At 44.8% G+C, this 26,770-nt stretch overlaps 1 protein-coding gene across 2 annotated transcripts in view; it reads left to right on the top strand.

Moving 5' to 3' along the window:
• Positions 1-16,148, top strand: part of PPP4R4 (protein phosphatase 4 regulatory subunit 4) — a gene marked incomplete in the record, with an annotated part of 442,181 nt that extends 426,033 nt beyond the window's left edge. For both annotated transcript variants that reach the window (XM_030214960.1, XM_030214959.1), the window contains 4 exon segments: positions 11,216-11,277; positions 11,588-11,617; positions 12,008-12,158; positions 14,777-16,148. In XM_030214960.1, coding sequence (XP_030070820.1) covers positions 11,216-11,277; positions 11,588-11,617; positions 12,008-12,158; positions 14,777-14,801 — 268 coding nt within the window.
• Between the last annotated feature and the right edge of the window lie 10,622 nt (positions 16,149-26,770).

Raw genomic sequence — 26,770 nt, 5'->3', positions numbered from 1 at the left:
CCTCCTTTTGAGCCACTGAATTCCTGCCATCCGAAGTACTTGACCTGGAAGGTCATTTTCTTGGTGGCAGTTACTTCGGCTCGTAGAGTCAGTGAGCTTCAGGCCCTGGTAGCCCAGGCCCCTTACACCAAATTTCATCACAACAGAGTAGTCCTCCGCACTCACCCTAAGTTTCTGCCAAAGGTCGTGTCGGAGTTCCATCTGAACCAGTCAATTGTCTTGCCAACATTCTTTCCCCGTCCTCATTCCTGCCCTGCTGAACGTCAGCTGCACACATTGGACTGCAAGAGAGCATTGGCCTTCTACCTGGAGCGGACACAGCCCACCAGACAGTCCGCCCAATTGTTTGTTTCTTTTGACCCCAATAGGAGGGGAGTGGCTGTAGGGAAACGCACCATATCCAATTGGCTAGCAGATTGCATTTCCTTCACTTACGCCCAGGCGGGGCTGGCTCTTGAGGGTCATGTCACGGCTCATAATGTTAGAGCCATGGCTGCGTCGGTAGCCCACTTGAAGTCAGCCTCCATTGAAGAAATTTGCAAAGCTGCGACGTGGTCATCTGTCCACACATTCACATCTCATTACTGCCTGCAGCAGGATACCCGACGCGACAGTCGGTTCGGGCAGTCAGTTCTTCAGAACCTGTTTGGGCTTTAGGATCCAACTCCACCCCCCGAGGGCCCTGTTTGTTCTGTTCCAGGCTACACTCTCAGTTAGTTGGTAAATTTTTTAGGTCAATCTCAGTTATGTCCTCGCCGTTGCGAGGCCCAATTGACCAATGTTATTGTTTTGAGTGAGCCTGGGGGCTAGGGATACCCCATCAGTGAGAACAAGCAGCCTGCTTGTCCTCGGAGAAAGCGAATGCTACATACCTGTAGAAGGTATTCTCCGAGGACAGCAGGCTGATTGTTCTCACAATACCCGCCCGCCTCCCCTTTGGAGTTGTGTCTTCCCTTGAAGTGTATTGTCTTGCTACATACTGGACTGGCCGGCTCGAGCCGGTTTCGGGCGGGAAGACGGCCGCGCATGCGCGGTGCGCGCGGGCGCGCGAGGGGTAGCAAAGGACTTTGCTAGTGAAGTTTCCGATTGGAGGGGCTGCCGTGGACGTCACCCATCAGTGAGAACAATCAGCCTGCTGTCCTCGGAGAATACCTTCTACAGGTATGTAGCATTCGCTTTTTGGGGGGGGGGGGGGTTGGAGGGCTCAACACTTAGCACCACAAGTGTAACAGGTAGGGGGGGGGATAGACCTGGGTCTGCCTGCCTGAAGTGCACTGCACCCATTAAAAACTGCTCCAGGGACTTGCATACTGCTGTCAGGGAGCTGGGTATGACATTTGAGGCTGGCATACAGGCTGGTAAAAAAAGGTTTTTATTTGTATTTTTTTAGTGTGGGAGGGGGTTGGTGACCACTGGGGGACTATGGGGAGGTCATCCCCCATTCCCTCCAGTGGTCATCTGGTCAGTTGGGGCACCTTTTTGAGGCTTGGTTGTGAAAATAAAAGGGCCAAGTAAACCCGGCGAAATACTGATGAACGCTGCTTTTTTTCCCATTATCCGCGAAAGCCAGCCATCTGGTAGCCACGCCTATGCCCCATGTCCCACCTTCGCTACGCCACCGACACGCCCCCTTGAACTTTCGCTGGCGTGGCGATGGGAAAGCAGCAATGGTGTCAAAAACGCCGCTTTCGATTATACCAATTTCACCGCTTTTGAGAGAGCGCCGGCGATCACTTTCAAAAATAAGCCTGTTAATAAACTTATTGGAAGACAGGTGTAACCACTTTTATGCAAAATGCTGTTCCAAACATTATCCTGTTTAACTGCTTATAATTTGATGTTTGTTACATAATACAACCTTGTAAAATAATTCATAAACTACTTTTTGTAAAGAAACATATTGTTATGTTTTAGGGGTAGTGAGCCCTTGGTACATAGTGGAAGTCTATGATAGACAGAACCCCAGTAGCAGAATTGTAACAGGCCCACAATAGGGTCAGTGTCATCTGGATCTAGACAACACCAGAGATGGGAAAGCGAACAAGCTGTAGTGGTCCAGAACTCAAAGACACACAGAAGCTGGCAGCTTCTCTGGAACCCACTCCCACACAAGGATGCGAAAGGTTGCTGGAACCCACACACACGTGATGAAGTGAAAAGCTACTGGAACTCACATACACAATGAAGCAAAAGGCTACTGGAACCCACATACACAAAGAAGTGAAAGACTACCACACACACAAAACAGTGAAAGGCTACTGGAACCCACACACATGATGAAGCACAAGGCTGCTGGAACCCACACGCACAATGAAACACAGGGCTGCTGGAACCCACACACACACAATGAAGCACAGGGCTACTGGAACCCACACATACAATGAAGCACAAGACTTCTGGAACCCACACAGACAGCAAAGTACAGGGCTGCTGGAACCCACACACACAGCAAAGCACAGGGCTGCTGGAACCCACACACACAACAAAGCGAAAGGCTACTGGAACCCACACATACGATGAAGCACAAGACTTCTGGAACCCACATACACAAAGAAGTGAAAGACTACCATACACACAAAACAGTGAAAGGCTACTGGAACCCACACACACACAATGAAGCACAGGGCTACTGGAACCCACACATACAATGAAGCACAAGACTTCTGGAACCCACACAGACAGCAAAGCACAGGGCTGCTGGAACCCACACACACAACAAAGCGAAAGGCTACTGGAACCCACACATACGATGAAGCACAAGACATCTGGAACCCACACACAGAGCAAAGCACAGGGCTGCTAGAACCCACACACACAACGAAACACAGGGCTGCTGGAACCCACACACACAACGAAGCACAGGGCTGCCGGAACACACACACACAATGACGCAAAAGGCTACTGGAACCCCCACACACAAACAGACGCTGAAGGTGTTACAGGAACCCACACAAACAGACGCTGAAATACTACACAGTGGAATACCACACATACAGCAAAGTCAGCTATTCACTGGAATCCAACAGCAAGGTAGCAGAATGGCAGCTGTCGAGCAGAGGCAGAAGGAACGGCATCTCAGGACCCACAGGAGCAAGAATGCAAGAAGGTAAAATTATGTATAATCATACCTGATAATTTTCTTTCCATTAATCATAGCTGATCAATCCATAGACTGGTGGGTTGTGTCCATCTACCAGCAGGTGGAGATAGAGAGCAAACTTTTGCCTCCCTATATGTGGTCATGTGCTGCCGGAAACTCCTCAGTATGTCGATATCAAAGCTCCATCCGCAGGAGTCAGCACTTAGAGAATTACACCCACGAAGGGACACTCTGCCCAGCTCACCACCGCCGAAACGGGGGAGGGGAATTAACCCAGCTCATCCCCACACAAGTGGGGGAGGGGAATCCGTCCAGCTCATCCCCGCGGAGCGGGGGAGGGACACCACACCCGCCAATGCGGGGGGATCTGGCTTATCCTGCAACCGCAACCGCGGGAGGAGCTGACTGACCCTAACACCGCCGAAGCGGGAAGGGTACAAAGCTGCCCTACAGCCGCACGAAGCGGGAGGGAGTGCCGGCAGAATTTATGTCTCAATCCAGCCCCGTAAAACGGAGGGGAGAGGAATGCAGCAGCTCACTGTAACACAAACTCGTCTCAACTCTTGAAGAATCCAAGTGAAAAAACTTGAACACGAAGTCTTTCTGAAGAAACTGAAGACTAAACTTGAACCTGAAATGCAACCAGAATAAAAACAGTACAGATATCTGGGAGGGGCTATGGATTGATCAGCTATGATTAATGGAAAGAAAATTATCAGGTATGATTATACATAATTTTACCTTCCATATCATCAAGCTGATCAATCCATAGACTGGTGGGATGTACCGAAGCAGTACTCACCCAGGGCGGGACATTGAAATCCCTGACCTCAACACTGAAGCTCCAAACCGGGCCTCCGCCCGTGCAGCCACAGTCAAACGGTAATGCTTGGAGAATGTATGAGCCGAAGCCCAAGTTGCCGCCTTGCATATCTCTTCCAAGGAGACGGACCCGGCCTCTGCCATCGAGGTCGCCTGAGCTCTCGTGGAGTGAGCCTTCAGCTGGATAGGCGGCACCTTCCCTGCGGCCACATAAGCCGCTGCAATGGCTTCCTTGACCCATCTTGCCACTGTAGGCTTAGCAGCCTGCAGACCCTTACGAGGACCTGTAAACAGGACAAACAGATGATCCGATTTCCGGAAATCATTGGTCACTTCCAAGTATCTGATGATGACTCGTCTCACATCCAGATATTTAAGAGCAGAGTACTCCTCTGGGTAGTCCTCCCTCCGAAAGGAAGGGAGACAGAGCTGCTGATTCACATGGAAGCGAGAAACAATCTTGGGCAGGAAGGAAGGCACTGTGCGAATAGTCACTCCTGCTCAGTGAACTGCAGAAAAGGCTCTCGACATGAGAGCGCCTGGAGCTCGGAAACTCTTCTGGCTGAAGTGATAGCCACCAAAAAGACCGCTTTCAACGTCAGGTCTTTCAGAGATGCCCTCGACAAGGGTTCAAAAGGCGGCTTCTGCAAGGCTCTTAACACCAGGTTGAGATTCCACGCAGGCACCACTGAGTGCAGAGGAGGGCGCAGGTGATTAACTCCCTTGAGAAAGCGCACCACATCTGGCTGCGAAGCCAGGGAAGCACCCTTCAGGCAGCCCCTGAAGCAAGCCAGAGCCGCTACCTGGACTTTAAGGGAACTGAGCGACAGGCCTTTCTCCAGACCTTCTTGCAGGAACGCCAACACTGAAGAAATTGGAGCAGTGAAGGGAGAAAGTGAGCCTGCTTCACACCACGCTGCAAAGATACGCCAAACCCTGGCGTAAGCAGTAGAAGTAGAGCGCTTCCTCGCTCTTAGCATAGTGGCAATGACCTTGTCTGAGAAGCCCTTCTTCCTCAGACGCTGCCGCTCAATAGCCAGGCCGTAAGACCAAAGGGGGAGGGATCCTCCATCACCACGGGACCCTGATGTAACAGGCCCTGTTCCACTGAGAGCCGCAGAGGATCGTCGACTGAGAGCCTGATCAAGTCCGCATACCAGGGACGTCTGGGCCAATCCGGACCCACCAGGATTACCCTGCCGGGATGCTTTGCCACCCGGTCTAGCACCCTGCCCAACATGGGCCAGGGCGGGAACACATAGAGAAGCTCTTGTGTCGGCCACTGTTGGAGAAGAGCATCTACTCCCAGGGATCGAGGGTCCCGTCCTCTGCTGAAAAAGCGCGGCACTTGGCAATTGGCCGATGACGCCAACAGATCTAGGCTCGGCTGGCCCCAGCGCTTCGTGATGTCCAAGAACGCCTGAGCAGATAGTTGCCACTCTCCGGGCTCCAAGGTATGGCGACTGAGAAAGTCCGCCTTGACATTCATGACTCCGGCAATGTGGGCCGCTGAAAGCTGCTCCAGGTTCGCTTCCGCCCACTGGCATAGACTCATAGCCTCCTTGGCTAGAGGGGCGCTCTTGGTACCTCCCTGGCGGTTGATATAAGCCACAGCCGTGGCATTGTCCGACAGGGCCCGTACAGGCTTCAACACCAGTACCGGGATGAACTCCAAAAACACCAACCGAATGGCTCTGAGTTCCAGGAGGTTGATAGACCACTTGCCTCTGCAGGAGACCAGAGCCCCTGCGCTGTCCTTCCCAAGCATTGGGCTCCCCAGCCCATCAAAGAGGCGTCTGTCGTGACGACAATCCACTCCGGGGTCACCAGAGGCATTCCTGCAGACAACTTGACTGTCTGCGTCCACCAGCTCAGCGCCTTGCGCACTGCTGGGTCCAAGGGAAGGCGCACAGCATAATCCTCCGACATCGGAGTCCAGCGCAACAGCAGAGATAGCTGTAGTGGTCTCATATGAGCCCTGGCTCAGGGCACTACTTCCATCGTGGCCGTCATAGAGCCCAACAGCTGCACGTAGTCCGAAGCCCGAATAGGAGAGGCTACTAGGAACTAGTCCACCTGAGCCTGAAGCTTGACAATCCGATTGTCTGGCAGGAACACTCTGCCCACTTGGGTGTCGAATCGAACTCCCAGATACTCCAGGGACTGAGTCGGGCGCAGCTGGCTCTTCTTCCAGTTGATGATCCATCCTAGGGAGCTCAAAAGAGCAACTACCCGGTCCATAGCTTGCCGCACTCTGCATAAGAGGGGGCTCGGATCAACCAGTCATCCAGATAAGGATGGACTTGTACTTCTTCCTTTAGCAGGAAGGCCGCTATGACCCCCATTACTTTGGAAAAGGTCCGCGGAGCAGTAGCCAACCCAAAAGGGAGGGCTCTGAACTGGAAGTGTCGTCTCAGGACTGTAAAACGCAGAAAGCGTTGGAGAGGAGGCCAGATGGGAATATGCAGGTACGCTTCCTAGATGCCCAAGGAAGCCAAGAACTCTCCTGCCTTCACTGCCGCTATAACAGAGCGGAGAGTCTCCACTTTCAAGGCCCGATTGACCCCTTTGAGGTCGAGGATAGGCCGGACAGAATCTCCTTTCTTTGGTACCACAAAGTAAATGGAGTAACGTCCCTTGCCAATCTGATTTTTTGGCACCGGAACGACCGCACCCAGGCGGATCAGGTTGTCCAAGGTCTGCTGCACTGCCACAGCTTTGACCGGAGACTTGCAGGGAGAGAGTACAAACCCGTCTCTTAAGGGTCGGCAGAACTCTAGCTTGTAGCCGTCTCTGATGACTTCCAGCACCCAAGCTTGTGAAGTTACTGTGGTCCGCTCACCCAGAAACGAGGACAGCCGTCCTCCAATCTGCACTGGGGCGTGGACCAAGGCCCCGTCACTGGGTACGAGACCCTGGGGGAGGACCGGAGGGAGCACCTCCGGGACGGCGGTCTCTGCGAAATGAATGCTGCTTGGGGGAGAAAAACCTCTTGAAGGAAGAGGGGGCAGAGGAGCCCGACCTGCCCGGGCGGTACCGACGGGCTTCCTGAAACCGTCCTCTGGAGGTACCGGGACGAGTACTAGCCCGAGCCCTGACCTCTGGTAACTTCTGCCCTTAGACGTGCCGAGATCGGTCACGATTTTGTCCAGCTCGACCCCAAAGAGCAGCTTGCCTTTAAAAGGCAATCTAGCCAGGCGGGATTTAGAGGCGTGGTCAGCAGACCAATGTTTCAGCCAAAGCCACCGCCGCGCAGAGACTGTCTGAGCCATGCCTTTAGCTGAGGCTCTCAAGACATCATACAGCAAGTCTGCCAAATAGGCTAGGCCCGATTCCAGGGCCGGCCAATCAACCCTCAAGGAATGATCCGAGGGGGAAGCCCGCTGCACCATAGTCAGGCACGCCCTGGCCACATAGGAACCGCAAACCGAGGCCTGCAAACTTAAAGCAGTTGCCTCAAAGGACGACCTTAAGGCCGCCTCCAATCTTCTGTCTTGGGCGTCCTTTAGGGCCGTGCCACCTTCCACCGGCAAAGCCGTTTTCTTAGTCACCGCAGTGATTAAAGAATCCACAGTAGGCCACAGATAGGCCTCACGTTCACTTTCAGGTAAAGGATAGAGGCGGGACATAGCCCTAGCCACCTTGAGGCTCGCTTTCGGGACATCCCATTGAGCCGAAATTAAGGTGTGCATGGCATCATGCACGTGGAAGGTTCTAGGCGGGCGCTTCGTCCCCAGCATAATGGCAGAGCCAACAGGGGCTGAGGGAGAGACGTCCTCCGGAGAGGAAATCTTCAAAATGCCCATGGCCTGCACTAACAGGTTGGGCAAATCCTCTGGGCTAAACGCGCTGCAGAGGGGTCATCCGCTCCATCCGAGCGGGGATCCGTCTCCTCCAAGGAATCCGCAAAGGACCGTTGGGAGACCTCAGACACGCTGCCCTCATCTACATCGGAGGAGACACAGTCCTCCAAGGCCTGGAAATCAACCCGAGGGCGTTTACCTCTGGGAACCTCAACCTCTTTATCAGAAGAGGGAGCAGGGGCAGCGTTGTGCATGAGGAAAGCCTGATGCAGCAGCAAAACAAACTCGGGGGAGAAACCCCCCAGACTGTGCACTTCCGCAGCCTGGGCAACAGCCCTAGACGCACCCTCAACCGGCGCTCGCAAGAGCGGGGGAGAAACATGCTGCGCATCCAAAATGGCGTCCGGCGCGACACTCCGCGAAGGAGCCGCGCGGGAAGAGCGGCACTTACTTTAGCCGCTTTGTGCCCTCGCCCAAATTAAGGGCGTTCATGGCATTAATGTCTCCAACCTCAAGGGCGGCCCCGAAGAAGCCGTCCGAGCCGTGTGGCCGGCCAAGATGGCGGAGGCGAGGAGCGGGGGATGGGCGTTTATGGCGGGAAAAACCGCCACGCCGGAGGAAGGACCGGGACATTCATCGGTCACGAAACTGTCACCCAACAAGGGCGAATCAGGCTGTAAGACCCCCGCATCCCCTCTAGAAGCGCTCAAGCGATCCGGGGAGCGACCCTTTGCGCCCTCACCCTCCGACGCCATATGCCACGAGGAGAAGAATCGGGGAACCCCCTGCCCGCTAGAAAAAGGTAAAAATTACCTGCTTGCCGCTCCGAGCTGTAACGAACTGGTGTCCCAGTGAGTAGCTGCAATGAACGTTTAAATAAACGTCGAAATAAACGCCTTTAAGGACGTTTAAAATTTTATTTTTTTATTTTTTTTTTTTTAAACGGAGCCAGCGGGAGGGGGGAGAAAAGGAGGGACCTGGCACCACCAGGTTTGCACTTGCTCAAAAGAGCCCTCAACCCCAGGCCTCAACAAAACCTAAGGATTAGGCTTGGAGGCCTAGCCAGAGCTGCTGCTGTGTGTGACCACCACCTGCTGAGATAGAGAACATACAGAGGAGTTTCCGGCAGCACATGACCACATATAGGGAGGCAAAAGTTTGCTCTCTATCTCCACCTGCTGGTAGATGGACACAACCCACCAGTCTATGGATTGATCAGCTTGATGATATGGAAGGGCAGCTTCGACGCAAGAACACCTAAACCTGCACCTGGGGATGTTAAATGCCCCGCTCAGTGTCTAATGTCATCATGGGTGCACCGGAGTCCAGTTGGAACAGGTCTTGCAGTGCTTTCTGAAACGTGAGTGATTCCTCCCAGTGCTGCTGCCCACCAGCGCAACTCCTGACTCCAAGAGGACCGTGACACATAGGCCATATATAAATTTACTCAATATTTTTCCTCTTTCAGAAGATTTATAACTATAATATGTATGTACTATATTGTCTGGATTGTAAGTTACATTGAATCTGAGCTCTGTTTGGGATAATGCGGGATGCAAATGTCATTATAGATAAATAAAAGAATCTAGATGTTACATACATAAGTGTGTCCTGCCCAGACTGCCTTTGTGTGCTTGGTGGAATTTTGGCATTTACACGCATATATGCCATAATAAGTTATGCATGCAATCGATGCATAAATGTTAGTGTCTACTACCCCCCCCCCCCCCCCCAAAAAAAAATACAGTTAGATTTGCTGACTCCACAGGAGTTGATGTCAAGGTTGGCGTGAAGATACACATACCTTTCATATCATGCAGTCTGGTGGCAATATTCTGGAGACATTTTGGGTATGAGTGGAAAATCTGCACATTTATTTTAGGTTTCCTTTTAGATGTAAACATATAACAGGCATGCTGCAAAAGTGCAGATTATCTACCATCTTTCGGCGTTGCTTAAGTGTACACATAGCAAGACAATCTTCAATGTATGTACTTTCTATTTGCAAATCACCTGGGTTTATGTGAGCTGGAAGGTATATGAATATTTTGAAAATAGGTTTGCTGTTGAAAATGTATCCTTTGTGCTTGGCAACATAAAATCACTTTTTTATTGGTAAGTTTGCATACATCCTACCCACCCCCACCTTGCTAGACTGTCATTGAAATGCTTTGAAGCTTCACTTATATACACTGTCAGCTAGCACATTTGCTTATTTCCGATCTGACGAAGAAGGGCAACCTTCGAAAGCTAATCAAGAAATGTATTAAGTTATGTCCAATAAAAAAGGTATCATCTTATTTTCTTTTCCATGTTTTATTTTGTTTGATTTCTATAGATTCTACATGGAATGTTGCTATTCCACTAGCAACATTCCATGTAGAAGTCGGCCCTTGCGGATCACCAATGTGGCCGCGCAGGCTTCTGCTTCTGTGAGTCTGACGTCCTGCACGTACGTGCAGGACGTCAGACTCACAGAAACAGAAGCCTGCGCAGCCTTCTACATGGAATGTTGCTAGTGGAATAGCAACATTCCATGTAGAATGTCCAATAGTAGCAACATTCCATGTAGAATCTCCAATGGTATCTATTTTACTGTCATAGTAATGCTTGAATGTTTTCACTTATATACACTGTCAGCTAGCACATTTGCTTATTTCCGATCTAACGAAGAAGGGCAACCTTCGAAAGCTAATCAAGAAATGTATTAAGTTATGTCCAATAAAAAAGGTATCATCTTATTTTCTTTTCCATGTTTTATTTTGTTTGATTTCTATAGATTCTACATGGAATGTTGCTATTCCACTAGCAACATTCCATGTAGAAGTCAGCCCTTGCGGATCACCAATGTGGCCGCGCAGGCTTCTGCTTCTGTGAGTCCGTGCAGGACGTCAGACTCACAGAAACAGAAGCCTGCGCAGCCTTCTACATGGAATGTTGCTAGTGGAATAGCAACATTCCATGTAGAATCTCCAATAGTAGCAACATTCCATGTAGAATCTCCAATAGCATCTATTTTACTGTCATAGTAATGCTTGAATGTTTTCACTTATATACACTGTCAGCTAGCACATTTGCTTATTTCCGATCTGACGAAGAAGGGCAACCTTCGAAAGCTAATCAAGAAATGTATTCATGTAGAATCTCCAATAGTAGCAACATTCCATGTAGAATCTCCAATGGTATCTATTTTACTGTCATAGTAATGCTTGAATGTTTTCACTTATATACACTGTCAGCTAGCACATTTGCTTATTTCCAATCTGAGGAAGAAGGGCAACCTTCGAAAGCTAATCAAGAAATGTATTAAGTTATGTCCAATAAAAAAGGTATCACCTTATTTTTTCCATGTTTTATTTTGTTTGATTTCTATTGATAACCTTAAGAGTGGACTAACACGGCTACCACACCTCTCTACTTAAGTTGTACATCCCAAACCAATCTACTTGTATACATCCTTAAAGTGCCTACAATTATTATTGTCTTTCAGTAAACTTTCTGGAGGCAATTCTGTCCCTGGAGTGGGAAAGGCTGCTTTGCTGCCATATGTGGGTAAGTGGTATGGATTTGCTCAAGCAAAGGTGTTTTTTGTATTACTTAAAGTGTCTGGGTTCTCTCTCCTGCTTTCACTCAGTGTACTGAAGACACTCACTTGGAATTTTTTCATTGCTTTAATCATTAATTCTACATTGTGATTATCATTGTGTGCATCAGTGCCGCCTTCATTTTTCACTTGAGACCCCCTAGTTCTGGAGCCCACCCTTGTCAGCACAAGAGGGTTTTGTAGCTCTTTATTAACATGTAACATACAATATGTGTCTCAAAATTATACCAAATAATATTTGTATTTTTCTTGGTCTAGCCGTACAGTACTTGGAAGACTATTTCCCAAGTGAGTGCCTAATTTTCCTTCTTCTTTCCCTCTGATTTTGTTTTTTCTCTAACATCTTTTTTTTTTTTTTTTATTTGGGGGGAAGGGACAATGATGGAGGTGATAAAGAGGATGATTATTTCTGTCACAGAATATATTGAAATTAAATGGTTGGGGCTTGATTTACTTCTCTCATTTTGTGCTTATGGGGAGGGGTGAAAAGCTTTGCTAGCTAGAACTTTCAAATCTATGAAAATGTTTATATCTGGGTTGACAACCTGTTGTCAGACACTATTTTGTCCTAAGCATTTAAGCAAACAAGCAAAAGGTGAGCTCATTCACCTCCCAGATTGTTTTGGTTCTGACATCTGATCAAATCCTACGATTGACATTCTGATGCTTCTCTTTCAGATGACACCTTCAAACCTCGTTCCACCAGTGTTACTGGGAATTTGAGCTTTTCTTCTAGTTCTGCCATAGCATCTTCCTCCCGTATTACTGGTAACTCAGTTGACCAAAAGACCAATGGCAGTAAAGATTCTCAGCCACGGAAAATTAGCTTGTAAGTGGCTATTTAGCTCTGCAATCAAACTGTCAGATTGAAAGGCTGCTGTGTTATCATCACATTTTCATGATTTGTCATCTCTACAAAGAATGTGGAAACTGTGCCCTTTCAACATTTTACCAGACTACCAAGTCACAGAGGATTGTGGTACATTGTTTCTACAGAACCCATGGGTTTGGTCTTTGTGGTGTTGACCGGCATGTTTTGGCTCTGATCAACATTTTGCTTGTAGAGAAATAAAAACATACTTTCTCTAATAACAAAGGGGATCATTTACTAACAGTATGAGGTAATGCCATTAACACACATTATTTGCCACCTGTGGTTAATGACACAAGTATCTGTGCTATACAATAAATTATTAGCTAAGGTCTAAGCACAAATTCTTGGGGCCGATATCAGATTTTTTTAAATGAAAAAAACCCCATTTTCTAGCACGCACATGAAACATGAGCTAGGAGATTCCTGTCACATTAGTTTGCTTCCTTCTACTGTCGTGTGACCCTCAGCAAGTGTATCTTAGTTATACAGATGTAACTGGACAGCAGTACAATAGACTCTCTTCTATTCTTAGTGTATGTAGGCAACTTGCAGAGGGGTCCTTTTACTGAGCTGTGGCAAAAGGGGGCTGTTTTTGATGTGCTGAGGCCCCCTTTTACCCCAGCGGGTAAAAGGATGTTTGGTTTTTTTTTTAAGAAATAGCCGTGCAGCCATTTCAGGGGGAGCACATACCACCACCCATTGAGATAGCGGTAAGGGCTCCCTCGCTAACCCAGCGGTAACTTGGCAGCATGTGGCACTGCCTGATTACCGCTGGGGAAACACCGGCTCTACAAAAATAAAAATGTTTTTGTAGCACAGGAAATGGTGCACACTAGGATGGGAACTTCCACCAGGCTTCTGCAATAGCCCAGCGGTACTTCCGGTTTAGCGAGCGGTAGGGTTAGCATATTTTGTCCTCCAAAAAGGAGGACACAAGCCCCGCCCCCTTTCACGCCCTCGCTCTGCCCCCTGTCACATTTTCCCTTCCCCCCTGTCACACACCCTGTCACCCCCCCTCCCCGTCACCCCCCTCCCCTTACCTTACTACTGCCCTGGTGGTCTAGTGACCTCTTCGGGGCAGGAAAGAGCCCCCTCTTTCCTGCCTGGAGCACTGCCCTGCATGCATCCTTCCTGTTCCTGATCTCGGCGCCGATTCAAAATGGCCACCGAGAGTTGAAGTCTCACAAGGTCACTTCAACTCTTGGCGGCCATTTTGAATCAGCGCCGAGATCAGCAACAGGAATGATGCATGCAGGGCATCCCACATTTGTATTGGGATACAAATTAAACGGGCAGATTGGCAAAACCCGCCCGGTTGCCCGGACATGTCCTCAAAAAGAGGACATGTCCAGGTAAATCCAGACATATGGTAACCCTACGCATTGGGCTTACCACCGCTTACTAAAAGACCCCCCAAAGTAATATACAGCCTCTAGATTCCTTAAGTGTTAACGTGAATAAATCTCACTATCTAAAATGACTTTACCCTAAAAGTGAAACCAGAATACATGTAATGTTGTAAAGCATATTTTTTTTTCTCAGAAAGTGTGTAATTCATAATGGTCCACACATGTTTATTTTTGTTATTTTTTAATATTTTGAGAATTGTATTTCATCATAATTAGTTTCCTCTGTTCTATATTTTATTTTATGCATTAAAATGCATTTTTCTGGGAAGGGATCCATGGGTTTAACCATCCTCTCAAAGGGATCCATAGCACAAAAAGATTAAAAACCCCACATCAATGTTTGCTGAAAATGCAGATGGTTGTGTCTACCAGTACATGTGACCATCTTACAAAAATAAGGTTTTATAATATAACAATATCTGATCAATACCTTCCTCACAGCCTGTAATATCAAGAATATGTCATGTCCTTCATCAATAAATCAGACTGAGAAAGAAATTCGTATTTTAGATTGTATATTAGTAAATGTAGCCCTAGGGCTCAGGATAAAAGTACTGAGATTGAAAGGATTTATGCTATCAGTGTTGACAATTATGCTCATAAATTGGTCTCTCTGAACATTTGTTATGGTTGAGTACATAATCTGATACTCAAATTTTTATTAAACCCCCAAATTTAGGAGCATAAAAGGTGGATGGCAGCAGGGGCAGATCTAGGCTGGGGGGAAAAAGTTAGGGCCCTGTTTACTAAGCTGCAATGTAGGTGCGGTAGCATTTTTAGCGCATGCGCTAACGCTAGAGACACTCATATATTCCTATGTCTCTAGCATTAGTGCATGCTAAGTTTTAGCGTACCTTAGTAAACAAGGCCCTTAGGAGCCTACACTGATTTTCAGTACCAGGTATAGAAATTATACTCGTAAACCTAGGCAAATGAATGGCAGGCCTAAATTTATAAGCATAATTTTTAGGCTCCTAAATTAAAATTAATTTTCAGCTGCAAATTTATACTCTGAAGTGTGGCTAAAATGTGGTACAAATTTAGGAGCCCAGCATTTTTTTTTTTTAATAACAGGCCCGTTATTTTAAACTGAAAATCTAACCTGAAAGCCTTAATGTGTATCTTGGTGTGAATTTTCACATGTGTTTCTTCTTTTCCATGAAGAAAAAATAGAAAATCCAATACCTAAATCATAAGGCAGGCAACGAGGCAAACCAAAGACAGCTGGAGGCAGCAGAAGCTGGAGCAACAGCTGGTGCTTTTCAAAAAGGAAAGGATAACAGAGACGTAAAAGTTATTTTTCCACCTTCTGAATCATAACTAATGTGCTGCCGCCCCTCTTCCTCTCCAGCAACACTCTCATCGGTTTGGAAATAATGCATTTGCTGCAAAATTCTGTTGTTACAGTGACGAGGTTCAAAAATGCAACCTCATCATCCGTTTATATTAGTCACTTGACTGCAGCTAATGATCCAAAGTTTTTTTTTAACCCTTTGGAGCCTGGTTTGGCTTTGAGAAATCAATAATATCTGATCAGCCACTACTTCAACAATTACCAACAGCTGCTTGTAATATACAGTTGACTAAAAAAAATTAACAAGAACTTATTGTCAAGTATAATTTAGAAGGAAATCTAAGTAACGGCAGGCTGCTGTCAGAGGCCAGAGCTGCTGTTTATTAATCGAATCCTGCTGATGTGAATTTGCATATGTTGTTATTAATAAGCGCAAACTCCAGCTTGTAAGAATCGCTTTAAAAGTTTGCTGTCATGTCTGAGTGAATGCTGATATTTTCATCAAAATTGTATCCTTTTGTTTCATAAAACAGTTTTTTTGTAAATACTTTGTTTAATTTTTAGTATTTCAAATTGTATTTTCTCTTTAGTAATTTAAAATGATGAATCTAGTTTTTAATTAGCTGTTATTTCAAGCTATCATGCTTCAGCTACATATTAATGCTAACGTTTCAGTTCAAATTTGCTGGTTGAAAACATAGTTTTGCTTAAAATGCCAATATTTAAAGAGGTATGAAGCTATTATCAGCTTCGTTATTTCAAAATGCAATCAGCATAACTATATTGATATCAAATAAGTATCTTTTCTATTTTATTGATACTGTATATGATAAAGATAATCTAATTTGTGAATGCCTATATATGTATATGTGCCTAATTTACAGTGTGAAATAATGAACAATTAAGTGAAAACCCAAGTTAGTGCAGTAAATGCATGATTGCAGATGTTCTATTGGTCTTTTTCAGCAATGTTTATTTTGTAATTTGATAATAATAAAGGCTTTTAACCATATGAGTTATTAATTTTAAATCTGAATGTTTTTTAAATTCTATTTTTCCACTTTACATATATAATAACCAAGTAACACCAAAATATTGGGATACAAATTAAATCAGAAAATGATCAAAAGAAAAATTAATATGACAATAGAAATAAATACAACATTTTCTGTTCAATTCTGGTCACCGCATCTCAACAAAAATATAGTGGAATTAGAACAGGTACAGAGAAGGGCAACGAAAATGATAACGGGGATAGGGCAACTTCCTTATGAGGAAAGGCTAAAGCGGCTTGGGCTCTTCAGCTTGGAGAAAAGACGGCTGAGGGGTCTGTAAAATAATGAGTGGAGTGGAACGGGCAGACGTGAATCGCTTGTTTACTCTTTCCAAAAATACTAGGACCAGGGGGCACGTAACGAAGCTACAAAGTAGTAAAATTAAAATGAATCTGAGAAAATATTTCTTCACTCAACATGTAATTAAACTCTTGAATTCATTGCTGGAGAATGTAGTAAAAGCAGTTAGCTTATCGGGGTAAACGATGGCTTCCTAAAGGAAAAGTCCATAGACCATTATTAAAATGGACTTGAGGAGAATCCACTGCTTATTTCTAGAATTAGTAGCATAAAATGTATTGTGCTGTTTTGGGACCCTGCCAGGTACTTGTGGCCTGGATTGGCCACTGTTGGAAACAGGATGCTAGGCTTGTTGGTCCTTCAGTCTGTCCCAGTATGGCAATACTTATGTACTTATGTTAAGTATGATCCAAGATTTAGGGGGAAAAATGAAAAAGGAAATTTAAGGAAAACGCCTCCAAAAGGACAGCTAACTAAAATTGATTCTCAGCGCACCCAAAGCGGTGAACATATGGGTTACACGGTTACATTTACCTCCTCTTTGGATTGCAAAAATTCATCTAGTTGCTTTGGATCAAAAAATTGAATTGATTACCTTGGAATACAATTAAATAAACACAAGGAAAACGTAATACAGAATTGGTGCCCAAGGCTTAACCCCTAGGCCTACAGGCCATGAAAGCCTTACACCTCATCTGTATAACCCTAGCTAAGTCAAGAAATACTCGTATTTTAGTTCCCATAAACAACGTATCAAAGAAAGTTTAAATACAGTGTTACGATCTGGTTAAAGAGCAAAGATAACCACCAAAGTGGTCCTCTGCATTACCACCTTCAGCAAAGACCCCAAGAAAGAAGTCAAATTATGTTCACCACCACAAGCCAGAGTCTCTGAACCACCAGAAACTCTGGTGGCCGGTATATACTGAGCCCTGGTGATCGGAGGCCGGATCTTGTGAAGGATGTTAAAAAAATGGAAGCGGTGCAAAGAAAAGCTACGAGAATGGTATGGCATTTGCGTTCCAAGACGTATGACCAAAGACTTGCTGACCTGAACATGTATATCCTGGAGGAAAGGAGGAACAGGGGTGATATGATACAGACGTTCAAATACTTGAAAGGTATTAATCCACAAACAAATCTTTTCCGGAGATGGGAAAGCGGTAGAACGAGAGGACATGAAATGAGATTGAAGGGGGGCAGACTCAAAAAAGATGTCAGAAAGTATTTTTTCACGGAGAGGGTGGTGGATGCTTGGAATGCCCTCCCGCGGGAGGTGGTGGAGATGAAAACGGTAACAGAATTCAAACATGCGTGGGATATGCATAAAGGAATCTTGTGCAGCAGGAATGGATCCTCAGAAGCTTAGCTGAAATTGGGTGGCGGAGCAGGTGGGAGGAAGAGGGGTTGGTGGTTGGGAGGCTAGGATAGGGGAGGGCAGACTTATACGGTCTGTACCAGAGCCAGTGATGGGAGATGGGACTGGTGGTTGGGAGGCGGGAAATACTGCTGGGCAGACTTATACGGTCTGTGCCCTGAAAAAGACAGGTACAAATTCAAGATATGAGTTTATCTTGGGCAGACTAGATGGACCATGCAGGTCTTTTTCTGCCGTCATCTACTATGTAATCTGGAGGAAATTTTAAAATGTCCACCGTTATATTTCTTAAACATATCCATAGGGGAAATAAGAGGAGCCTTAGGAAAGTTCAGCAGTCTCAAGTTATTCCTTCTGGATTGATTCTCCAAATACTCCAAACGCTTACAGATGAATTTCCTTTCTTTAAGAGAGACTGCTTCAAAACTCTCCATAGTCTGTAATCTGGATTTCATAGCTTCCAATTCAACAGACTGCTGACCACTGACCTGAGTCTGACTCAGAGCCGCCTCAGAAATAGATACAGTATCCTTAGTATTTTGTTTTAATCAAAACCAACAAAGAGGAATGAAAGTTACTAATTGCATCCCACAGTACAAGAGTCACCACAGCTGGTTTCTCCATACCCTGAATCTCCAATTCAGGCAGAGACCTGCCCTTGGCTTTGACCAGAGTAGGCACAGTTTCCTGCCCGAGCACCCTAGATGTTGACTGCAGCTTCTGATCTTCACCAATAGTTCTGCCGAGCATTGCTCTGATGCGTAGCTACTGCCAGGCTACGGGGGAACCATGTGTTCAACAGGTCTCAGCGTCGCTTCGCTAGAACTGCTGCCAGAAGCTTCTGCTGCCGGCATGGGAAAAGATGAAGCCAAAGTTGGACCTGATTGCAAACTGTATTCTGGAAACAAAAAGGAGGAGGAGAAAACTTACGTGAACGTGAGCGATGAACAAAAAACGTGAGGTAAACTCGAGGAGGATATCAAAAAGTCTTTAATGTAAACAGCATAAAATCGACCCGACATGGCCGTGTTTCAGCACAAAGGCCTGTCTCAGGGGTCAGATATATCTACATAAAAATGAATATAACAAAAACGTAAATGATGAACCAATACAACATACATAAAGTATAAAATATAGAAGAATATTGTCAAAAAATGAAACAATTTAAAAGAACTCTAAAATGAAACGTAGTAAAAAATGTACATGTTTGTTGGGAAATGAACTCTATAAAAACAATAATATCCATACTATACAAATAGCAAAGAACAAACATATGCATCTAAAGTAAGAATAGCATAATGTTGCAGGACATTAAATACTGGTGTATGGATGACAAACTTAGTAATATATATAAAATGTAAAAAAACATAACGAGTTGGAAGCATCATGTGAAAAAAAATAATGGTAATTACAAATGGAACTGTAGGGTATCGTATATAAAACAAAAGAAGCAACACTGGGCCTTCAAGACTGGGACAATAAAAGTTCTTTATTAATGACCCAACACGGGCCGTGTTTCGGCACTAAAAAGCGCCTGCTTCAGGGGTCAAGAAGATAAACAGTAAGATGTGCTTGAAGACAGTTCAATGCTTGATTTAGGATTCCAGGTCCTAGTAGAGAGGTGTTCTGTAGAACCTTTGTCAGCCAACTGAGGTTCTTCTTGAGGATTCTCGTTGGTGTTAGAGCATGTATATAAAGCATAAATATACCTCTTGTTCTTGTGTTATGGCAGGAAAGTTTAACCCAAGAGTAAAGTCGGAATAAATACTGAACTATTGACTCTGTAGTAAAAACAAGGGTGCTAAAAGAAACCACTGCTGGTGGCTGTTGTATTCCACATCAAACCTTGAATACAACAGCCACCAGCAGTGCTTTCTTTTAGCACCCTTGTTTTTACTACAGAGTCAATAGTTCAGTATTTATTCACATCATCTGCATACTGTTTTCTTAACTCAGTATAGCTTTTCTTTGACTGTTTTACTTTATGTTTTTACTTAGATTTTATAGAAGTGCCACAGCCACTATTCTATTCTTACTTTAGATACATATGTTTGTTCTTTGATATTTGTATCACATGGATATTATTGTTTTTATAGAGTTCTTTTACCAACAAACATGTAGTTTTTTACTCCATATTTCATTTTAGAGTTCTTTTAAATTTTGTTTCATTTTTTGACAATATTATTTTATATTTTATACTTTATGTATATTGTATTGGTTCATCATTTACATTTTTGTTATATTCATTTTTATTTTTATGTAGATATATCTGACCCCTGAGGCAGGCTTTGTGCCAAAACATGGCCCTGTCGGGTTGATTTTATGCTGTTTACATGAAAGACTTTGTGACATCCTCCTTGAGTTTACCTCACTTTTTTGTTCATAGCAAGTGGTATTGTTCCATCGTCGCCTGTTTCAGGTGACTGGGGGAAGCCCACGGGTCTTAGCTCTCCTTTTCCCCACCTTGCTCTTCACAAGCATGACAAGCCCTGGACTTGGATGGACGAACTGCAGCTCCTACAGGTTTGTCCTTTCACCTCGACTCTATCTTGGATCTGTCCAAAAATCTCTAAGTCTGAATGTTTTATTACACTCCAGTGTACTATATATGGTGTGTGTTCTATCATATTTCATGATTACATGTTGAGTGTTTCTCAGCTCTGTATGTTTGTTTATTAGGATTTATTTACCACCTTTTTGAAGGAAATCACTCAAGGCGGTATATAGCAAGAATAAGTCAAACATAGGTAATAGACAATAGAAGACAGCATAGTATGCTACATTAAAATGTCAACACAACACACAATAAAACATTTTAATAGCTTAAGGTATAAGCAAAGGTGAAACGTGTGGAGGGGCATTTTTGATATCACATCTAAGTCCGACTTTGCTCGAAACATCAAAAATAGCAATTATAGTGATTTTTGAAACAGCAAAATGTCTTATCTTTTTTTTTTTTTTTTTTCAAAAATGGCAACTTGCTAGATGTTTTTGTACTCTGTGCGTTTATCTTTTTGGGCCATTTTTGAAAAAAGAAATGTGCAAGTGTAAAATGCACAAAATCAACAGTGAGATATAGGAAGAAGCCCACATTCTTAGTAGACTGGCCACACAGACATCCCAGCAGAGCAGTGGGCCGGGGAACACGGCAGTGGACTTCACCTAAAAGTTCTCAGGTACATATCTCACCGTTACCCCCTTATATTGTATGGTGAGCCCACCAAAAACCTACATACCCAACTACAGGTGTCACCTATATGTGGGTAAAGTAGGTGTTTGGTGGGTTTTGGAGGGCTCACACTTTCTACCACAAGTGTAACAGAGTGGATTATGGGCCTGGGTTCCCTTCTCCACAGTGCAGTGCACCAACCACTAGGCTACTCCAGGGACCTGCTTGCTGCTCGAATAGGACTGACTATAACATCTGAGGCTGTCACAGAGGTACTGTTTCTTGTACATATTTGGGGAGGGTGGGAGGGGTCAGTGACCACTGGGAGAGTGAGGGGGTCGTTCCTTTATTCCTCCAGTGGTCACCTGGTCATTTAGGGCACTTTTTTGTGGCTTACTTGGTATTGACTGAAGACTGAAGAGGGGCTCACTGCAGAGAGAAGTTTGTTTTGAACATTGGAAGTTGACCTGGACACCCCTGGGAAGAGCAGTAACAGATTGACGCAGACCATATGACCCTGAGGCAGGTAACGAAACGCTGGCCATCGTTGGTCGTGGTCGTGCTCAGCGTCAATTAAAAAAGAAACTACCGGACTTCTATAAAGCTAAGTAGCTTAGTAGCTTCTAAGTCTAGAATTTTGTATAGTATATATATCCTCATATCGTAAGAAAAGTAATAAGAGAATGAGAATGATTAGATATATGTAAAAAATATCGAAATAATTTTCATATGAGGTGTTTGCCAGTGATGAAACAGCCCAGCCCCCGTGAGCTTTCTTTGTTATGTAGCCGGGGGGTTTTGAGGCAATACCTCTATGATTAAACGATTAAAAGATTTGTTCTTTGGTCAGAAATAGTGCCAGTTGCGCTCAGATATCTCCTTCATCATTGTATTTGTTACTTGGTATTGAAACAGATCTAGCTCAAGACGTCTTAGTTTTAGTCCTGGATGTTTTTGTTTTGTTCCATTATGGCAGAAAAATGTCCAGGTCTTAGGAACGTCCAAATCCCACCCTTAACATGCCCCCAGTGTGCCCCCTTGAGATTTGGACACACTGCAGGTGAACAGCATAAAAAAACATCTGGAAAATGGATTTTGAAAATACTGATTTGGATGTTTTGGTGAGAAAATGAGCCTTGTAGATAGATAAGAGAGAGTAACAGGAGTTAGAAAATAAGGGGACCATTTTAAAGAAAGTTTCACGTGAAGTCAGACAGGTGCTTAAATATTAGCTAGGGTAGGAGTGGATAAACATGTCCTGGTGTAGTATGTGCAGCTGGTGTCACTCCTTGATTGTGTGTGTGACTAGTAAATTACTTCTGTTAGCACTGTGACCACTTTCTTTTTTAATTCTATGGCCTAATCTTGCGCTTCTGAATGTAAAAAGTTCCTGGTTCATAGATGTGCTGTTTCTTTGTGACTTTCAAATTAGATACAGCAAATAATAGACATGGTTACAACCAGTGCTTTTTTTTAAGCTGGCAGCATCGGAGCTTCTCTCTGCAAGTCCGCCTATATTGTTTCAACTTCCTGTTTCCTCATAGGCGGGACTTCCAGAGAGAAGCTCCGACGCTGTCAGCCTCTCTCAATCGCTGCACCATTCGCGCTGCTGAATCCGATGCTGGCAGGCAGTGGAGAAGGAGAACAGGCTGGGAGAAGGAGCATGGGCTGGGTGAAGAAGAATCGCTGGACATGGGAGAGGGGAGGGCAGGAGAGAGAGGAGACATGCTGGACATGGATGGAGGGGAGGGAAAAGAGGAAGGAGATGCACATGGATGGGAGGGCAGGGAAGAGAAGAAATGCTGGAAATGGAGAGAAGAGCAGGAGATAGAGGAGAATTGCTGGACATGGATGGATGGAGGGGTTGGCGGGAAGAGAGGAGAAATGCTGGACTTGGATGGAGGAGAGGGGAGAGAGAATTATTGCTTTATCTGGATACAGGGGAGGGAAGAGAAGAAATGCTGGACATGGATGGAGGGGAGGAAAGCAAAAAAAAAAAGAAGATGCACATGGATGGAGATGAGGGAAAGGGAAGAGAGGAGAAAAACTGCACATGGATGGAGAAAATAGGCAAAAGCTGGATCCACGTTATACCTCCTCCAGTCAATTCCATGGAGGAGGACCCAGTTTTTACTTATGGATGTAGGGCAAGAAATTAAGAAGAAAGGAGGAAAATAAAGACATAAATGGAAAGGAAGCCATGGAAATGGAGTTAAGGGAACAGATAGAGAGCGGCAGAATCAGAGACTGGGACCAATATGGATAGAAAAACAGTCACCAGACAACAAAGGTAGAAAAAACCATTTTATTTTCATTTTAGTGTTTGAAATATGCCCAATTTGAGAATTTACATCTGCTGTCTTATTTTGCACTGGGTATACTGGAGCTGTAACAGCTTACAGAAATTATTTATAATGAAAAAAAAATCACGTTATTGTTTTCTCCTAAACTAGTATAATATTTTCAATGATGTCTGTTTATATGCGCCATGGCTGGTATAAGGGGTGTGGCTATCATAGGGGTGGAACTGTATGTGGTGACCCCCCCCATAATGAGTACCGGCACCTTTTTTCTACAAAAAAAGCACTGGTTACAACAGTAAGATCTACATTTCGGTTTGAAATTACATGAAGATGTCTAGTGATAGAATGAAAATAGAATGTGATATGCACCATCTTCCTTTTCTCGTTCACCTCGTTCTCACTAGATGGCTTTAGTTAGAACTTAAGTCCTGGTGTCATTTGGGAACAAGTTACTAAGCTAAGGGGCCCTTTTACAAAGATGTGTAAGGGCCTACGTGTCCAGCGTGTGCCAAATTGGCAATACCGCCTAGCCACCGCATGCCCCAGGCAGTAATTCTGAATTTGGTATGCACCGAAAACATGCAGTAGAAAACATTTTCTATTTTCTACTGTGTGGCACTTTATTTGCTGCATGCCTACCCCCTAGGTTGAGTGTGACCTTACCGCTAAGTCAATGGGTGGTGGTAAGGTCTCAGGCCGAAAGTGGACGTGCGCTGGTTTTTATTTTGCTGTGCATCCATTTTTCAGCCCCTTAAAAAGGCCCTTTTTCCAGGATGCGGTACAAACTGGCCCAGTGCGTGCCCAAAAGATGCGCTCACACTGCTGCAGGCCACTTTTTGCCACGGCATAGTAAAAGTGCCCCTAAATTTACTATGAAACATATTTTCAAAGCTCTTAGACTTACAAAGTTACGTGGAGGGGCATTTTCGAAAGGGACATCCAAGTTGCGATTTTGACGTCCTTGCAAAACAACGACATGCAGGGATGGGGAAACCTATATTTTCGAAACAAGATGGACGTCCATCTTTCGTTTCGAAAATACTGTCAGAGACGTCCAAATCCTTAAATTTGGATGTCCCTAGATTTGGTCGTCCCTAGATCTGGACGTTTCTGACTTTTGACGATTTTCGAAACCAAAGACGTCCATGTCAACCATTTGGTTGTGGGAGGAGCCAGCATTTGTAGTGCACTGGTAGCACGTGAGCCCTTGCCGCTAAGTCAATGGCCAGCAGTAAGGACTCAGACCATAAATAAGGCGCATGCTAGTTTTCATTTTTGTGCATACCTATTTCCTGGCCCATTTAAAAAATGGTCTTTTTCCCAGCCACGGTAAAAAGTGACCCAGCTTGCACTCAAAAGAGGTGCCCACGCTACTGCAGACCACTTTTTACCATGGCTTTCTAAAAGGACACCATAATGGGGTGCCATTCCAAATAGTGGGTCTTTAAACTAAGGTGTGCCAAAAAGTAGCCCGCGCTGGTGTAGACGTGTGTATTGGACGCATGCAGGTCCATTTTTCAGCGCACCTGAAGAAAGGCCTTTTTTTGCCGAAAATGGATGTGCGGCAAAATAAAAATTGGCACGTCCATTTGGGGCTTGAGACCTTACCACCACCTAGCAGTAAAGTCTCACGTTAACTGGGCTGTGAAGGTCTACGCTGCGCTTAGTGGATGCAAGTAAAAAATGAAATTACTGCCCTGGCCACGCGGTAGCCAGTTGGTAGTTCAAAATTGAAGCTACCTCCACAACTCCAGCTTCCACCCTTCACATACGAAAAAATCCATTATTCAAAGCCAAGCCACAAGATACCACCGTATCTGCTCTGACCCAGGGGACAGAGATAGGCACCTCAAAATCCTGACTGCATCCTTCAAACAGAAAGGCTATAACCCCAAAATAATCTCCAAGAATATTGCCTCCTCCCTCAAAACACCCAGGGAAAATCTGCTACAGTACAAGGAAAAGAAAGCCACGGACAGAATCCCCCTTATAGTGACATACAACCCAGAGCTAGAAAAACTGAGGAAAATATAAGAGATCTGCAGCCACTAGTCCAGGGGGATGAATTACTGAAAGAGATATTCCCATCCCCACCAGTTCTGGCCTTCTGACAGCCACCCAATTTAAAACACAAGCTAGTGAGAAGCAAGCTCTCAACAGAGACCCAAAAAGAAGAGAATGGCACACATCCTTGCAATATATCCAGCTGCAAACTAAGCCAAAACATTTCACAAGACCCTACAGTCATTCACAAAGGAAAAATATTCAACATAAAGGAATCCTTCACATGCTCATCTTCCAATGTAGTATATGTCATCCAGTGTAAAAAATGTGACCAAGGGTGCTATATTGGAGAAACAAGCCAGATGCTGAATTTACATAGATATCATATGAAAAATGCCAGTGCCAATCAAGATGTTATCTCTGTGGGATGGCACTTTACAAAACCAGAACACTGTACTAATGATTTTACAGTGAGAATACTAAAAGGAAACTTTAAAATAATACAGGAACGCAAGACCTTTGAAGTCAAAATGATTAAATATTTTGACACCCACCAGACAGGACTTTTCTAGCCCATTATAAACCATTAAATTTCACTGCTTTGGTCACCCTCTGATCACCATGCATATCCCCCTGTCCCCCATCCTCTCAGCCCTCTCTGTTTCTCACCTAGCCCACCCCTCCCTCATCCTTTCAGACTGTCACTGAAATACTTTGATGTTTTACTTATATGTGCTGTTACTTATCAGAATTTGCTTATTTCTGATCTGACGAAGAAGGGCTACCTTCGAAAATGAAGTTAGTCCAATAAAAAAGGTATCATCTTATTTTCTTTTCTATGTTTTATTTAATTCTATTTCTATTGTACTAAAACTGGATCTGAATCCAGTGGATGTAGAGCAAGAACGTTTTCGGAACTATCTGAAAACTGATGGAACATAACTTTTTCGAGTACTTTTGAGATATAGGAGAGATTATAAGCAAGGCAATTATGGCTAAGTTTGTTTTTTCAATAAGAGACAGACGATAGCAGACTTCCAGGAATTAGGAAAGCAGCCAATAGAGAGATTGAGATTTATTATTGCTAAGAGGGTGGGAAGCAGGCCCAACTTGGGTAGCTTCAACCAGGACAATGGGGTAGGATCTCAAGGTCAATAGGTGGACTTCATTGAGGACAGTCTTTTTTTAGAGATTGGGTTTGAAAAGGGGGAGGGGGAGGGGACTGAAGGAACAGTCGATGATATCTAACACTTTCACACCCAATCACCATGTGAAATTACCACCAAACCACTTAACATGGTCCTTTTACTAAACTGTGGCAAAAATGACCTTAGCACGCCCTTGTGTGGGTTTTTCCTGCGCACTAAGGCCATTTTTACCACAGCTGTACAAGTGGCCTTTTTGTATTTTTTGTATTAATAGCCATGTGCTAATGTTGCCATTATCGTGCGGTCAGTTTTGGAAATTATGGTGTCAGCACTTACTGCCACCCATTTTGTAGTTGGTAAGGGCTCACGCAGTATTCCTGCACTAATCAGTTAGCGCACAGTAATGTAGATGCCCTGACAGATTAGCGCAGGAATGCCTACTCTCTGCCTCCTGGCATGCCCCCTCAAGGAAAAAAGTATTTAACAACACACAGCATGCGCTGATTT

This window comes from Microcaecilia unicolor, chromosome 9 (assembly GCF_901765095.1).
Source record: "Microcaecilia unicolor chromosome 9, aMicUni1.1, whole genome shotgun sequence".
NCBI lineage: Eukaryota > Metazoa > Chordata > Amphibia > Gymnophiona > Siphonopidae > Microcaecilia > Microcaecilia unicolor.
This window is presented reverse-complemented; position numbering and strand designations above follow the sequence as displayed.